The 14650-nt window shown below is 35.1% G+C and overlaps 1 protein-coding gene across 2 annotated transcripts in view; it reads right to left on the bottom strand.

The window, feature by feature from the left end:
- The window catches only part of LRPPRC (leucine rich pentatricopeptide repeat containing), an 86499-nt gene that overhangs the window by 32564 nt on the left and 39285 nt on the right, over positions 1 to 14650 (bottom strand). For both annotated transcript variants that reach the window (XM_041477097.1, XM_041477096.1), the window contains exons 23-25: positions 14236 to 14440; positions 6516 to 6640; positions 5801 to 5907 (exon numbers count right to left, since the gene is read on the bottom strand). In XM_041477097.1, coding sequence (XP_041333031.1) covers positions 5801 to 5907; positions 6516 to 6640; positions 14236 to 14440 — 437 coding nt within the window. The remainder of the gene's footprint in view (positions 1 to 5800; positions 5908 to 6515; positions 6641 to 14235; positions 14441 to 14650) is intronic.

A 14650-nucleotide genomic window follows, 5' to 3' on the forward strand; every position in this document is an offset into this window, starting at 1 on the left:
CTTTTGGGAAGGAATTTTTTCAGCAGACATCTCCTTTACCAAATTTACTTATTTGAAACACATCCCTTGCCTGTAAGAAAGGAATACTTAAGAATTTCTAAATAATGTGCACTGAACTAGTCAGCACCCCTTTTTTAAATTAACCTACATACATTGATGCATGGAAACAAAATCCAAATTGACTAATAACTAACTGCATCAGAGTCCAATTTCAGAAGGAGAAGTAATGATTTTATTGGAGTAATAGGACTCAATAGCAATAATTAAAAAAATTAATCTTTTCCTGTAATTATAGGGCTTGCATGCTTAAAAGCTCTTTCCCCTCCATCTCAGTTGTATACAGTTACTCTAATAAAAGCTATTACACCCCCTACAAAATATTCCTAAATCTCAGACCACCATTATCTAATACAACCTTGTTCACAAATATTTAAATTTTGTTCTAATCACCTCCACTCTTTTCTCAACAGGATCAAAATTAAGTCTTTGTAAATAAATTCAGAGACTAGATATAACCATCACTAAATTACACATAACTGATGCACCCCCCCTCACTCCCCCAACTCTGCTGTCACAAATCAAGAAAGCATCTTCTCCTGGTAGTTCATCTCTAGCATAAAATCAGCAGGACGCAATTTTATGATGCAGACTCTTTAAAAAAGCAATCTGGATGAAAGAAGGTTGTAATCTCTCAATATCATGTAGAAATATTCTCATTGTTTTTATGGCAGATTAAATCCAATGGCAACTGGTATCTTGAGGTCTGCTGACAATCAATGTCACAATTCTTTGCTTAAATCTATTTACCTCTTAAATTAACTTGACATCTGTTGATAGATATATTCCTGTACACCGAACTCACTCAAACCAGTTCTTTATTCAGGTCCCAGACTGCAGCAGCAAATGCCTTTCCTTGCATTTCTTCACAATGGAACACATTTCATTAAGCCATTTCACAACATTTGATCCTGAATTCTTCATACTTATGTCCCAAGATATGTGGGATATATTATGATAAATTTAATTATTAAATATAAACAACATATTTAGTATGACAGTAAATGAAGACAGTATCACACTTCATTAAAATTTGGTTAAAAGAATTCTGAACCCATGCACTATCCATGACCATTTTCAAGGAAGGCTCCTCTAGTGGAAACAAAATACATAGGTTGAACTTCTCCCAAAAAACTCTGCCACACAGTTCTGAGATCTTTCCCTGTATTCCAATCTTTTGCCTTCATTTCCACCAAAACCAAAACCACAGCAGGAATGAGAGCTTTTACTCTTTCATTGAAGGAGCAAGTTAACAGCTGTTATTTTAACAGCCCATGTGATTTGATCTAGAAAGATTTCAAGAAGCATCTGCTGAACAACACGAAGACAGTGGAACACTGCTACCAACTCCTACTTCCTATGAGAGGAATCTGTGAGCTTCCAATTAAAAATGCAAGTGACCTGACACATGATTGTGAACAGGTGCTTGTTTTGGTTTATTTAGGTAAGTATTTTGCTCTACAATGAAAATTCATTTAAGGTGCAATGATTTTATTGATACAGTGCAGAAATGGCTTAACATCAGTTTAATACCTTGTCTGCTCAGTCACAGGAATGAAGTGTTCATTGCTGCTTCATGAAAACATGGTTCAGACTTTCAGCAAGCAGATTCATAGATGGGCTCTGCTTGACCCTCTGCTGCAGAACTGTTACAGTACTGAAAGACATACAAACCTTTTCAGAAAAGGCCAAGAGTGGACAGGGCCTGCATTACACACCAATTCAGTGGGTATTTAAATTTAGCATGAGTAAATTAAGGAAAAAGGGTGAGTCTAGAAATACCCAATCATCATGAATGCAAAACAGCTGCAAATTATGAGATCTTGGTGAAAGATTCAGAGATGACCAAAATATCAAATCCAACAAAAATGGCAGACATCAACTATATTTTAACTACTCTAAGTAGTGAAATCGGTAAACCTCCAAGCAGCATGAAAACAAACAGAGCAACAGGTGAAAAAGGGAATAAATAAATTCCTCCAGGGTGGTGTAACATTCCCTTTTTCACTCTACTTTTCTGGATGACCTTCCCATTAGTACAGATCTTAAGCACCTGCTTAATAAAGTGGCAATGAACAGCTGAGTAAACAAAAGGGACTTTTAACTTTCCAGTGCAGGCGACAGGTAAGAAGTTGAGAGATCTGACAGACTAGGCTCTAAAAAATTCTTTTACCATTTATATACCAGACTTAGAAGACCATAAGGCCAAACAATTCTTCTAGATTCTCTCCACATAATTATGTACGACCTCTCTCCAGGAGGAGATCTGATTAAATATTTTTGAAATAAGAAAACATTTCAGAGGATAGGTAAAGTATTTTTTAAAAGGTACTTTTCCCCTAATCCTATTTATTGAAAATTCACATCCCTTTCTTTTAGCCCACATTAGTTTTAATGTAGTTTAGTTTAGTCAAAAGCAAAACATACTGACCTAATTTTCTTCCTTTTTTCTTTATGAAAAACAAAATTCAAGGACAAAAGGCAATTAAGCTGCCTTTCTAAGTAAGGGAAAAAATCCTACGTATCCAGAGCTAGATTTGATGACATAGAAGTCATGCTGTGCCAATCCAAGGGAAAGCAAACTAGTATGTGACCTTGTGGTACGGGGCAAGAAGAGAGATGTGCCAACTTTGTTTTGACATGATCATCTTTGAAGGACTCAAGACAAAAGCTAACTTATCAGTTGAGGTTAAGAAGACTAAATCATCTCTTGATACACACCCATTGGTAGAACTTTTTTCAGTGTAAAGCGAAACAGCATTTACCAGCACAACTTTGGGGGCTCAGTAATCTCCAGGCACAGCTAGAATAAAATAGACTTACACTTTACAGAATAAAATAGACTTACACTTTACAGAGCAGGCAAGGCTACCTTATCTGTAGCCATTGTCTCTGAGAACAAGACTTTCAAGTGCTTACTTAACAAGGCAGTTCAACAATACTGCAAACTGTTACCTTATCACCCAAACTCCATGGTGCCTCAGGAACAGCATTTCCCCCCTAGCCTTCTCAAACACAGCTTCTCTTCCCGTCAGCACTGCCTCAGAAGAGACTCCCCCTACCAAACTACCACAGGCTTTAGTCTAGCTGTTCTAGCATGGGTCAGACAAATTATTTGCCTCTTCTCCTTTGTATTTACCTTTCGCTGCTTCTCACACTCTCATTCTCTGACTAGTCTTGCTTTTATTCCACCAAGCAGATAAGGCCCAGAGCTTTCAGCTTTCTCATTACTTTCCATAACATGATCTTGCATATATATGCATTCACAACACATTTGTGGCCAGATAATGTAACATACACAAGTCTGACCTGATTTTTATAATCTCTCTCAAATCTTTCCCTTTGCCCTTTCCCAGTATTGCCACCCACTTTCATTTTACCAAAGATTTGAGGTGTAAGAGTTATTTTTTCATTCCTGGGGCTTTGAGCTCCAAGTTTTTCAAAGCAGCACGTGTCATGAAGTTTCACATAAGCATCTAGTATACCTCTAATTTCTAAAAATAGCAAGAGCAAGCAGAAGCAGTGGTCTCCAATGAGTAAAAATCCCATTTGAGCAACAATTATCCTTCACAGTGGTCATTTCCTTAGCTCTTAAGGAGGTTTTTTCCAGCTTAATTACTATTCTTTTAGATACTCTTTATTAATTCCACAGATGTTTTCAAAACAAACAATATCACTAAAATTAACTGACCATTATAACCAGGAATACTTGATAAAAGCATATGCCTAAAGGTACATGCAACAGCATTTAAAAGAGAAAGCAGCATCAACTGATTTCCTCCAATGAGTATTATTTCACAAGCAAAGATGATAGAAAAATAATCTGAGATGACCACCAAGGCAAGTAATTTAGTCACAAAACCCACTGGACTAGAAAAAAGAATACACCTACACCTCATTATTTTTATATATATATACACACACACACCATCTCACATTATACTGAATAAGGCTTCCACTTCCCAACAAATCAAAAAGCAAACAGGAACTCGCTTATGTTTTAAAACAATACAAACTATTTTCTTCTTCAGCAAAATATCAACAATAAGGTTTCTGTCCTCCCCTTTTGGAAACAATTTATTTGAAAATACTTAACATAACAAAAGCATATTTAAAATATTATGCACCGTATGGTAATTGATTTTGTGACACTTTTTCCACTAGTAAAATACATGCACGGTATTCCTAAAAAATTCTATATTAAAAATTCTGTAATTTAAACCAGCTCTTCCTCCACAGCATAAACAAAGCTCTAATTCATACTTCATTAAAGTTAGATAAAATTACTTTAACTAGCATAAAAGGCAGGAAAGCTTCCATTTCATCTCCAGATATTTGGTGCTCAGATTTATGCCTAAACATTTGTGGTTATTAGTAACTCATGACCAATCACCAAATACTGAATACCTGCAGAGAGAATTTGCCATGTTTTAAGAAAATGACAAAAGTTTCAGTGCCCCGACAATTTGATAACTTGCTTATTATGCTATTCACAATTGCTGAGCTCCACACACCAAGAGAAATTCCGAGAAATTAAATGCCAGTATCAAAGAAAGAGCTGCTAAATCACATGACGTAAGTTTTGCTCATTTAGCTTTAATTTTTACTTCCAAACCTGAGATTTCATACTTTCACCTCCTATATGCTTTAATCACTGTAAAAAGTACTCAACTCCTCAGTGTCATCTGCTGTCAGACACTGATATTTCTGTTCTTCTGTATTACAAGATTTGAGCTGCAAAGCACCCTCTCAGAACAAAAATACCAATGTTTCAACACTGTGCTTAGCAATATCCACAGACCCCACAGCAAGACAGTATTGTACCACCACAGACAAACAGACCTTCAGTTGAGATTTTTTAAATGCAAAAATTCCATTAGACAATTCAAGCAGGGATAGCTGGTATTTCAGATACTCTAAGGGGAACTAGGAGAAAAAGCATTCTTTGTCTCAGGAATGAAAAAAAGCCCCAAAAATTAGGTTAGAGTTGTGTACGTGAGTAACACAAAAATGCTGAGGACAAACTATCACTTTTTGCAAGATGCCTCCTCCCATACATTAAGTGAAAAACTTATGCAGCATTTTAAAAACATACAACTGTGTTAAGAAGAAAAAATAATCACAATCTGGGCAGACTCTGCAGCTGCCCCTTTGACTTATCAATTTCAGTAAGCACAATTTCAATCAAGTCTAGATAAAATATACTAATCCTAAATAGACCAAGTTTGTCACCTACCACTTCCTATAAGCTGCTTACTATCCTGAAAAAGGGAGAGAGAGAAGAAATGCTAAATTAAATGCCAAACAGTAGCAGACAGTGCTTGTTTGGCTGATTAACTTGTAGACAAGCATTACAAATAAATCTGAGCATGGTCTGCAGCAAATTAAATTCCAGTGCTTTTAAGAACAAAGAATTCCTTTGGAAAGAGGATTAGCAACTTTACACCCAGGAATGCCAGTTTAATTTAATTGTTTCACAATCCGATATTTAATATGCAAATATCATTTTGATATATAAGAACAAATTTGAAAAAGTGAGGAAACAATTTCAGTGTACAAGACGACTGTCTCTCTTCTCAACTGTAATTATACAAAATAAAGCCAGCCGAGGGTTTTTTATTACTGGGATTGCATTCTATTAATGTGAATCAGAACAAGACTAATTAAAGGTTAAAAACTTTAAATGTTTCTAATTAAGAGTCTAAATAGCTGCACGATTAGAGTAATATAGTTAAAATCCCACCTCTATGACCTTCTTGGCCTCTTTGTATTTTCCTGTTTGCAAGAAGGCGAAGAAAAGATCGTAAAGAGCCATCATGTCACCATATTCTCTGCTTATAAAATCTGAAACTAAAGAAAGAATAAAACCCATTAATTTACTCAATATATTGAAGCACTTCAATATTTATGTCAGACATTTCTAACACCAATATTTTCCAAGCCTCATAAAAGATAAGCTATAGGAGAATAATTTCGGAACAAACAGAATGATTATAACACGACACAATTTGTTGTAGCTTTGTAGTTGAGCAAATTTAAAATGTTTTTCTGCACTACATTTTGAACTATATTGAACAAAATAGACTATATTGGCATGTTCTCCTCATAGAAAGTGAGGATTTATCATTTGTGAACTGCACAGCTATTTGAAAAACAGACGTATTGTTTTGTTATTGTGATGTGTTACTATTAATTTGTTTCTTAATAGTAACATACACAGCTAGAACAAGTATTAGTACTAATCTTGGGAGAGCTCAATGATGCATTATACAGAGCTGTTCCATGTTTAAAATTACAATCAATTTTTCAATCTGAGGAACGCAGGCATCATATTAGTGCTTTGAAGTTCATATATAAAGACAAACATTTTTTTTTCTTTCAGTTGAAAGAAATTATATATACAAATCCTGGGAAAACACTTCATATTAGCAGAGAGCATTTGACTACATGCAACTAACCCTTTTGCAGAAGATCAGCATCTCCTTTTTCTACCAGTTTACAGCAGATGTTATGAATTTGAAGAATTTTACCATACTTCTTGTAACAGCTGATTAAAGCTTCCAGAGCTGCAGGCATGTCATCCCTTGTGGAATGAAACGAAACAAGAAAAAAACCTTTTTTAGCAGGAGCAATCCATGCTGAAACCTTGAAAATTTCACAGAAAATTCATTTAGCAGTCTATAATCCCAGTGTAATTCCCCACTCAAGTCTTATTGTTTCTGATTCCATGACCACTGCTTACTACAAATTAGCCAAAGGTGTGAATGTTCCTCAGTATCAGATGCACTTCATTTTTGAGCAATATTCTCAAGTTACGCTATGTCCTGTCTTGACAAAACTCAAACTCCATGGAAAATTCACTTAAGTGTTTAACAGCTTTATTTTTCTCATTCGTAAGTAATACCATGTACACTCTATTACCTCTCTGCCTATGCTTAGGCATGTCCAGTTTTTAAGTTCTTCACAATTATTCCACAATATTTTGTTTCAGCAGAGATCACCAGAGTTAAGATAACCACAGCTCATCAGATTGCTTTATACTGGTTTTACACCTTAACAGAGTGCCTGTAAATCATCTGCTGATGTCCATTCCATCACAATGGAAGGGCTATAGCATTATTCCGTTCTATATGAAAATCCAACAGGTATTTTCTACTTTAAAAAATACAATTTTTGCAGTTAATTCAACAATATAGTAGGGTACCAAAATGTGTTTTATGCTGGCCTATCCACGTCAGACATAGCACCAGTGTAAATCCATGTAATGGTAAGTGTACAAGATGGCATTAAATGCATTTTGTCAGGAGCCTTTGAGCAGCAAGTAGAAGTAACACACAGAATATTTCCATTTTTGGTGCCTCAATCTTTTGCTGAATTTTCCCCTATGTACACATTATTAACACCTTCAGAAGCATACATAATTAAAATGCAAAACCAGAAAGTCATAAAAACAATCACAGTAACAACAAATACAAAATATCCTTCCATACTGTGTAACTGACTGCATTTAATCATCTACTGCAGACCTTTTTTTCAAAGGATTACAACCCAATCTTGAAACAAAACCAAACAAAACAAAGCAGAAACACCAGAAACAACCAAGGGCAACCACAGAAACACTGGTAAAACAATATTTTAAGTTATTTTTTGAAGGGTAAGGTTTAAGCTGAAACAAACCAAGACCACACACACAAAATGTAAGTAGCCAGGCAGTCAGTAAGACGGCATTTTAGATTTCAAGAGCCTTATTTGATATGGGTGATGTAAGTTACCAAAGGAACACTGACTTGAAATAATGATTTAACATTCCCGAAGCAACATTCCCAAGCATGATGAAAATGTTATTTTTCATCAACAAAACCTCAACAAATCCAGATATTACTGTTAAAACAAGCCCAATTCAGATGTCCTCTCCTCACATTGCATTTCTTGTGCAGCACAGATTTTGCTTTTGCAAAGAATAACTAACTAAACTACCATGTACTACTATCATTATCTAGGTTAATATTTTTTTAAAAATTGAACAGTAAAACACAGAAGAAGAACTCATTTTATTCAGTAATACTGGCATTCTTATAAAACCTAAGATGATGGATTTCTACCTTATCCCCCTTACTGAGCCCTGTTTACAGTGCATCTTCTGGCACCCCATGGAGTCATTTGAATTTTTGTCATTTGGGGTGAAGACTAAATTACAGGTTAATTTCAAAACTGCAAGTAGATGTTGCAGGCTAGATTACTGTCATAAAAGCGAAATACTATGGTAGTTACCATAGTCAGATATAAAGATTTATATAATCAGTATTTTTCTCCTGCTTTAGATGCAAGTTCAGTTAACATCTATGAAAAAAAACAGTTTTACAGAAAACTACTCAATTTCTAAGGAGGCACAACAACATTTATACATTCAAATTAAAGTTTTCAGTGATAAATCTAGCTTTTCAGACTGATGCTCACACAGCTATAGTATTGTCTCGGCTGTATTCCTAAAGGACTACAGTGACTGTTTTTAGGTCAAAGCTATCAATAAATGAATGAATAATTGCAATGCCATTCAAGCAGTAGCATTAACAGTTTTCTAGTCTCTACATGTATACTTCTGAAGGCATTAATACTGCACATGCAGAGAAAAAGTCAGCAAAGGATGACTTGAGGCAAAAATAAATTGAAATATTGCACTTGCTACTGGAACCTACTGCTCAAAGGCGCTGAATAAGTTTGTGTTTAAGGAGTACTGTATCTTACACACTGATGTACTGTTACAACTGTTTTTAATCTATTAAAATCAGATATATTCGTTCAGTTGCATTTAATCAACCAACCAGTCATTCTCAGTTTACTAGAGAATGGGGTTTGCAGAACATATAAATACTAAAACTGGCAAAGACAAATATACAGCAATAAAACATAGAGAAGTTCTGACTTGACAAATTGTTGGTACCACTACTGCAAAGAAAAAATGATCAAGCTTATGCTTGTACTTGAGCTTCTACAATTCAACAATCTGCAGTATTTTTTAACTGTCACATACTGCAGTTAATTCCAAATAAGTACCAGCAGCTACTTTTGTAAGCAGTTTTTACAATCCTTTTTAAAAATGAAAAATAAGGAACTGTAGGCTTAAATTTCAAGCAGACGTAACATTTTAATGTGTTTCTTGAAACAATAAAAAGAGCTGCACAAAAGAGAATTTCTACATTTTAAGAAAATGCTATTTAGACATAATGATTTTAAACTAACAAACAGCTGTACATTTGAAAGTATTTGGGAGTCTTTCTGTAAGAAGTTATGCATGTCAAACACCCTTTTATCCTCCCAAAGGATACTTACTACTCTAAGACATTAAAAGCCTTGTCTAAAATTACTATTTAATTAATATGGTTCAAGTCAAAAAGGAAAAAAAAAGCCCATATATTCATAGCCATGTTGGAAAAACTGGATTTCCAGCATCAGTTTGGAATAAACAGTATTTAAAGAGTGAACATAGATGATCCATGCTTCATTCTGAGTTGGCCAGATACTACAGCTTTAAGTCACTCACAAATGTTATCTGTTAAGGACTAAGACCTGTTCCACTTAAAGATTAGGTGTATTTTTCTGGCACTTTGAAACTTGCTCTTTAAAAAAAAAAAAAAGATAAACTATTATTTTTGAATAACAGAAGAAGCCTCAGCCACGAGTACATTCTGCTTGGCTTTTATGCAGCTCCAGAAGAATCCTGTTTTGGCATTATTTTCCAGCTGAAGTCCAGGTCAAGACACCAAGTTGATTCTTTTCTTTTTAGAATGGCTATGAAGTCCAAGGTATTACGGGTCCAATCTTCCAAAATATTTGTGTGGGCAATTTTAATCACACAAATCTATCTGAAGGGCCAAAATTAATCAGTTAGCTGAAGGTCTGTAGGACACACTGTAGCAGGACTGGCTACACCATTCCCCCATATTTCAGCCCCCCTCACTTTCAACAAGCCACTCCCTTCTTGCTTAAAAATGTAGCACTAAATCTAACCCTTTTACTTGTAATAAACAACTTTCCCAACCAGAGAGTCTGCCTGATAAAAATAAGACTCCAAATATTGATTTTAATTGGAATGAAGTGCTGCAACATTATGCATAAAGCTTTAGTGAAGTGGCAATTTACCTAAGGGGTTTACTGATTGAAAAGCTCTCAAACCTGAAATCACTAGAGAGGTAAAAAGAAAAAAGGGACTCTCTGGGGTGGGGGTGGAGGATAGCCTGGTAAAACAAATCCCTCTCTACAAATCTGAAGCAGATGTTAGTGTAGAGGGAAGTCAATTCAGCAAGGTACAATCAGCTTTACAAAAATTATTCTGTAAAAAGAGAACAGGCTCTTGAAAGAGCTAAATGTGTTTCTGTTCATTTGCTGTACTAAGGAATCTTCAAGGAGACTGGTGTTGCAATTACAACTAATCCTCCCCAAAAAATTAACTGTGTTGAAGGCTTTGTAATTTCCCTAGGTACAATTTAGCTGTCACTTACTTTAAAATTTACTCAAACATGCGTTCCGAACAGCACTAACTTCACATGTCAAGTGCTTTCCAGCCAATTGAGTCTAAACTGGAAGTCGGTGTTAAACAACTGAATGATTAGACAAGATAGCTCATTTCCCTGCTCTTTTGTTCAGAATAAAATGCCACATTTACATTATCAGACTCAACAGGATTTTCTGACAGAGGGAGAAAAAACCCTAGTGAACACTGTCCATAGCAAGCACATGAAGCCTGTCATTTACCAATCATCCTTCAAAAAGCAATAGCCATGAATGTAACTTAATTACGACCCAATGATCCCTGACGAAAAATCATCTTATCACTGTCCTGTCCCCATAGGGCAAATGAGACACTTTTGTCCTTTGGCACTGATGATGCTAAATTCCTAATTGCAATAATGGAGTAAGAGAGCCAAACATCCCTAATTTCATTGCAACACATAAGGAATTATAATAAAATATCTGAAATAAAGCTGCTAAAAAAACTGGGAAAAAACCTCTCCCTTAGAGACATGTGTCCCCCACTACAAATACCACTTAAAGATGCATGTTTTCAGAAGTGCATATAAAAGTCAAATAACTTGTAAGTGCTGCAGAATTATCTCAAAAAGAGTCACAGGTGATTTTAACTCTGTGGAAACAGCAGAAAGAAAATTGTCAAGGCACTGCATTCATGCTCTGTCTACTACATAAGAAACTAATCAAAATGAGTTTATATGAGATTAATAGAAAATGAGCATACAATGCTCTACTGGACAATGCATTTTTAAAGAAAAACAATCCAATTATAACCTTTTTATCATTTAAGATACAGGTATTAACAGCTTGTGTTCCCTGATTTAAAGCTACAAAATAATTTATAATTTTGTAATATAGTACAAATAATCATATGGTCTGTAACATAATGCTTTCATAGTTTAACTGCAAATTTTCTTCTCTCTGCTTAAGAGCACTTCTTGTATCTGGAATTAGTAAATTTCAAACCCGAAGATTTTTTTTTCTTTTCTCAAAGGCGAGTTTGTAGAGAACTTAAGCCAAAACTACAATCCTTAAAAATATTAACTTTTACATGGCGTAGGTATCACAAGTTTTTCTAATTATCAGGAAGTGGAAGAACCGGTTCAAAAGTAAGACAGATTTTAAGACAAAGTACAAGTTCTTTATATACCTGCAGATTTTTGTCACACAATCCAAGGAAGGTTTATCACATTGTATGACAGACCAAGACTATATGGACTGTCTCAATTTTTAATGTGATTTTCCCATTTTGAAAAACTGTTCAAGATCATAAATAAAAACCAGAAAATGCAATGCAGGGGAGTAGTTCCCTTACTCAGTGTCAGAAAAACTGCAAGGTAAGCATGGGTTCTTTCTCTAGTTATTTCAGTTAAATATTTCCCAGGATATTAAAGGCAAAATGTCCATTCTACTAGAATGCTGGCTTTTGTAAAGTTATGTTGTCCACCATCAACATATTTTTTCTTTTCCATGCTCTGTTAAAAACTTTTAACTTGCACTGGGACTTAATAAGAACTTAGGAATGTTCAGGACAGGAAGAAAAGGGTGGATGAAAACATTTTATACTTGTAATTGTTGAAATCTTCAAAAGTGAATCACAGATTCTTTTACAAGCAAATAAAAAAGTTTGAAATAAATTAAGAACACAAAACACTAGTAAAACCACTACTGTGGAATATTTTGAAATACCCCAGAGCTTATTTTAGATGCATGCTGATGACCTGCAGCTAAATGACAACAATTCAGCATGATACTTGAGCTGTAGGATGGCAAACAATAAGCACTACTACTGAAAGAAATGACTAACACTTATTTCAGTCACTCATAACTTTCAGAATACTCTTAGCATACATATCTAAGAAAAACAAACAAGCCCAAACCACAACACTTCCCCCTTGCCAAAAAACAAACACCTCAGTGAAAATGCAGTTATTCCTCCTAAGCAAATTATGCAGAAAAAGCCTTCCAAATTCTGTCTACCATCAGAGAAGATGCAGTCTCCCCACCCATAAGGTGGTAAAAATCCATAAAAAAATAACTTACTTTGCTTTTTATTTATATATATGAACTATACTGGCACCGCTACAGCTGAGGACCAATAATTTTGACCATACAATTCCGCAGTCTGGAACTACTTTCCTCTTCATGAATCTAGTCTCATCAAAAGTTCCTCTATTAATAAAAAAACTGCAACTTTTTATAAAGTTTTCCCAAAAACTTATACTGAAAAAAAAGTGGAATCAAAATAAAGTAACACTCATTACTGTCCCCCTCTTCAACTGCACATGATCCCACCTTTACCTACACCATCATACACTACATTTCAAGTGAAAAGAGCTGAAGTAGCACCAGGTACAACTTGCATGTCAATGTGCATAAAGCAATTATGCAAAATGCAGCTGCTCTTATGCACACTGCAAAGCATATCAGATATTTTTCCGACACATTAGTTACATATGATTGCAGTTAAATTACTTTCATAAACATCTGCCTAGCTTGTGATGCAACCAAGGCAGAGTCACTGACTGAGAAGATGCACACTATATTCTTAACTGTTGACCACTTTACTAAAACACTGTTTTTAAAAGAGAATGTGCGCACATTTACCAAGGGTTAGCTCTCGCGCAAGAATTTTCAGTACAGAAATGTTATACAGACCTTGCACACCCAGCATACCTACAAGAACTAAAAGCCCCTAAATGGCTGTCTTGTATGATAATATGAAGAATTCATTTATTTCATAGATAGACGTTATATTTATGCCAGTAACATTTTGTTTACATGAACTAAATCTCAAGAAATTGATTCATAAACTCTAGTTACAAGTGTCAAAAATCCAGGAACTACAGAAATGACACACAAAAGAATAATAAAAGGACTGTGCATGTGGTAAAGGAAAAGCAACTCTTGCCTTAATTTTAAAAGGAAATTATTATAAAATTCATATGCATGTTAATTCAAATATCCTACACCTCATAATGAAAACTTATGCAAAGGAATAATGCACATGAAATTAAAAGATACTTCCCAGAAGAATGCCTGTACGAAATACCTTTTCTCTAATAAATGGTACTACAAGTATATATAGGCAAAACCCCTCAAACATAACAGACCAGACAGTATTTTCTTTGAATTTTAAATTCAGCAGCACAGCAGCCTACTGGCAATGATATCAAATTATTTGAATTACATGAATTAAAAATACTTCAGTATTCAACAATCGCCCTGCAACTCACCTGAGATATACTGGAAGGCACAGCAAAATAATGCTGTTTTGATGTGAAAACATGTTCCACTTAACCACAAGAGCTGAGACTGCACCTATCATGCTCTGAATAGCGATCTTGTCAAACAGACTTTAGAACAAACTAATTCATAAGCATATTCCAACATATAGCCACTTCATCTCTGATGTGCCTGTAAAACACAGCTGCTGTTCCAAGAGATCATGACATGATGTCTAGCTGATGAAAAGAGACTTAGCTAAATGAAGAAAACATATTTGTTCATTACTGCTCTAAGATCACTTCGGTAATTGCATGTGCGTGAGCATTTCCAGACACGTATGCGCAGCTGTGAATTGTGTACACAGGTCATAGAACACATAGAAATATCATAACTTCGTTCATCTGAAGACCAAGCATAGCTTACTTTTCAAGGTGAACTGTAATCAGAGGGGCATGAAGGGCAGCAGTTTGCACCAACCCCAGGTTTGCAATGGTGTCATGTAATCGATTCACTGTTTCAACTTCACCTCGCATGGCAGCGGCATTAAGAATGCGGAGAAAAGATGCAACTGTTCTGCCGGAGATAGGAACATCCTTCTCTTTCATCTCCGTTAGAATGTTAATAGCATCTACAATGAAACAACACAAAAGACCCTTAGGTAATTTCATGTGGGGAAAACAAACTGCTATTAAAACAGCATTTCAAACCCAGCAGGAATGTAAATTCTGGTGTATAATGCCGATTTCAAGTTAATTACTACTTGCATTTCTAAACGAGACTACAATTATAAATCCACAATAGCATGGTTTTATCATTTTCCTGCAACTTTGACTACAAA

The sequence above is a fragment of the Pyrgilauda ruficollis genome, unplaced genomic scaffold (genome assembly GCF_017590135.1).
Source record: "Pyrgilauda ruficollis isolate IOZ18807 unplaced genomic scaffold, ASM1759013v1 scaffold4, whole genome shotgun sequence".
Taxonomy (NCBI): Eukaryota; Metazoa; Chordata; class Aves; order Passeriformes; family Passeridae; genus Pyrgilauda; species Pyrgilauda ruficollis.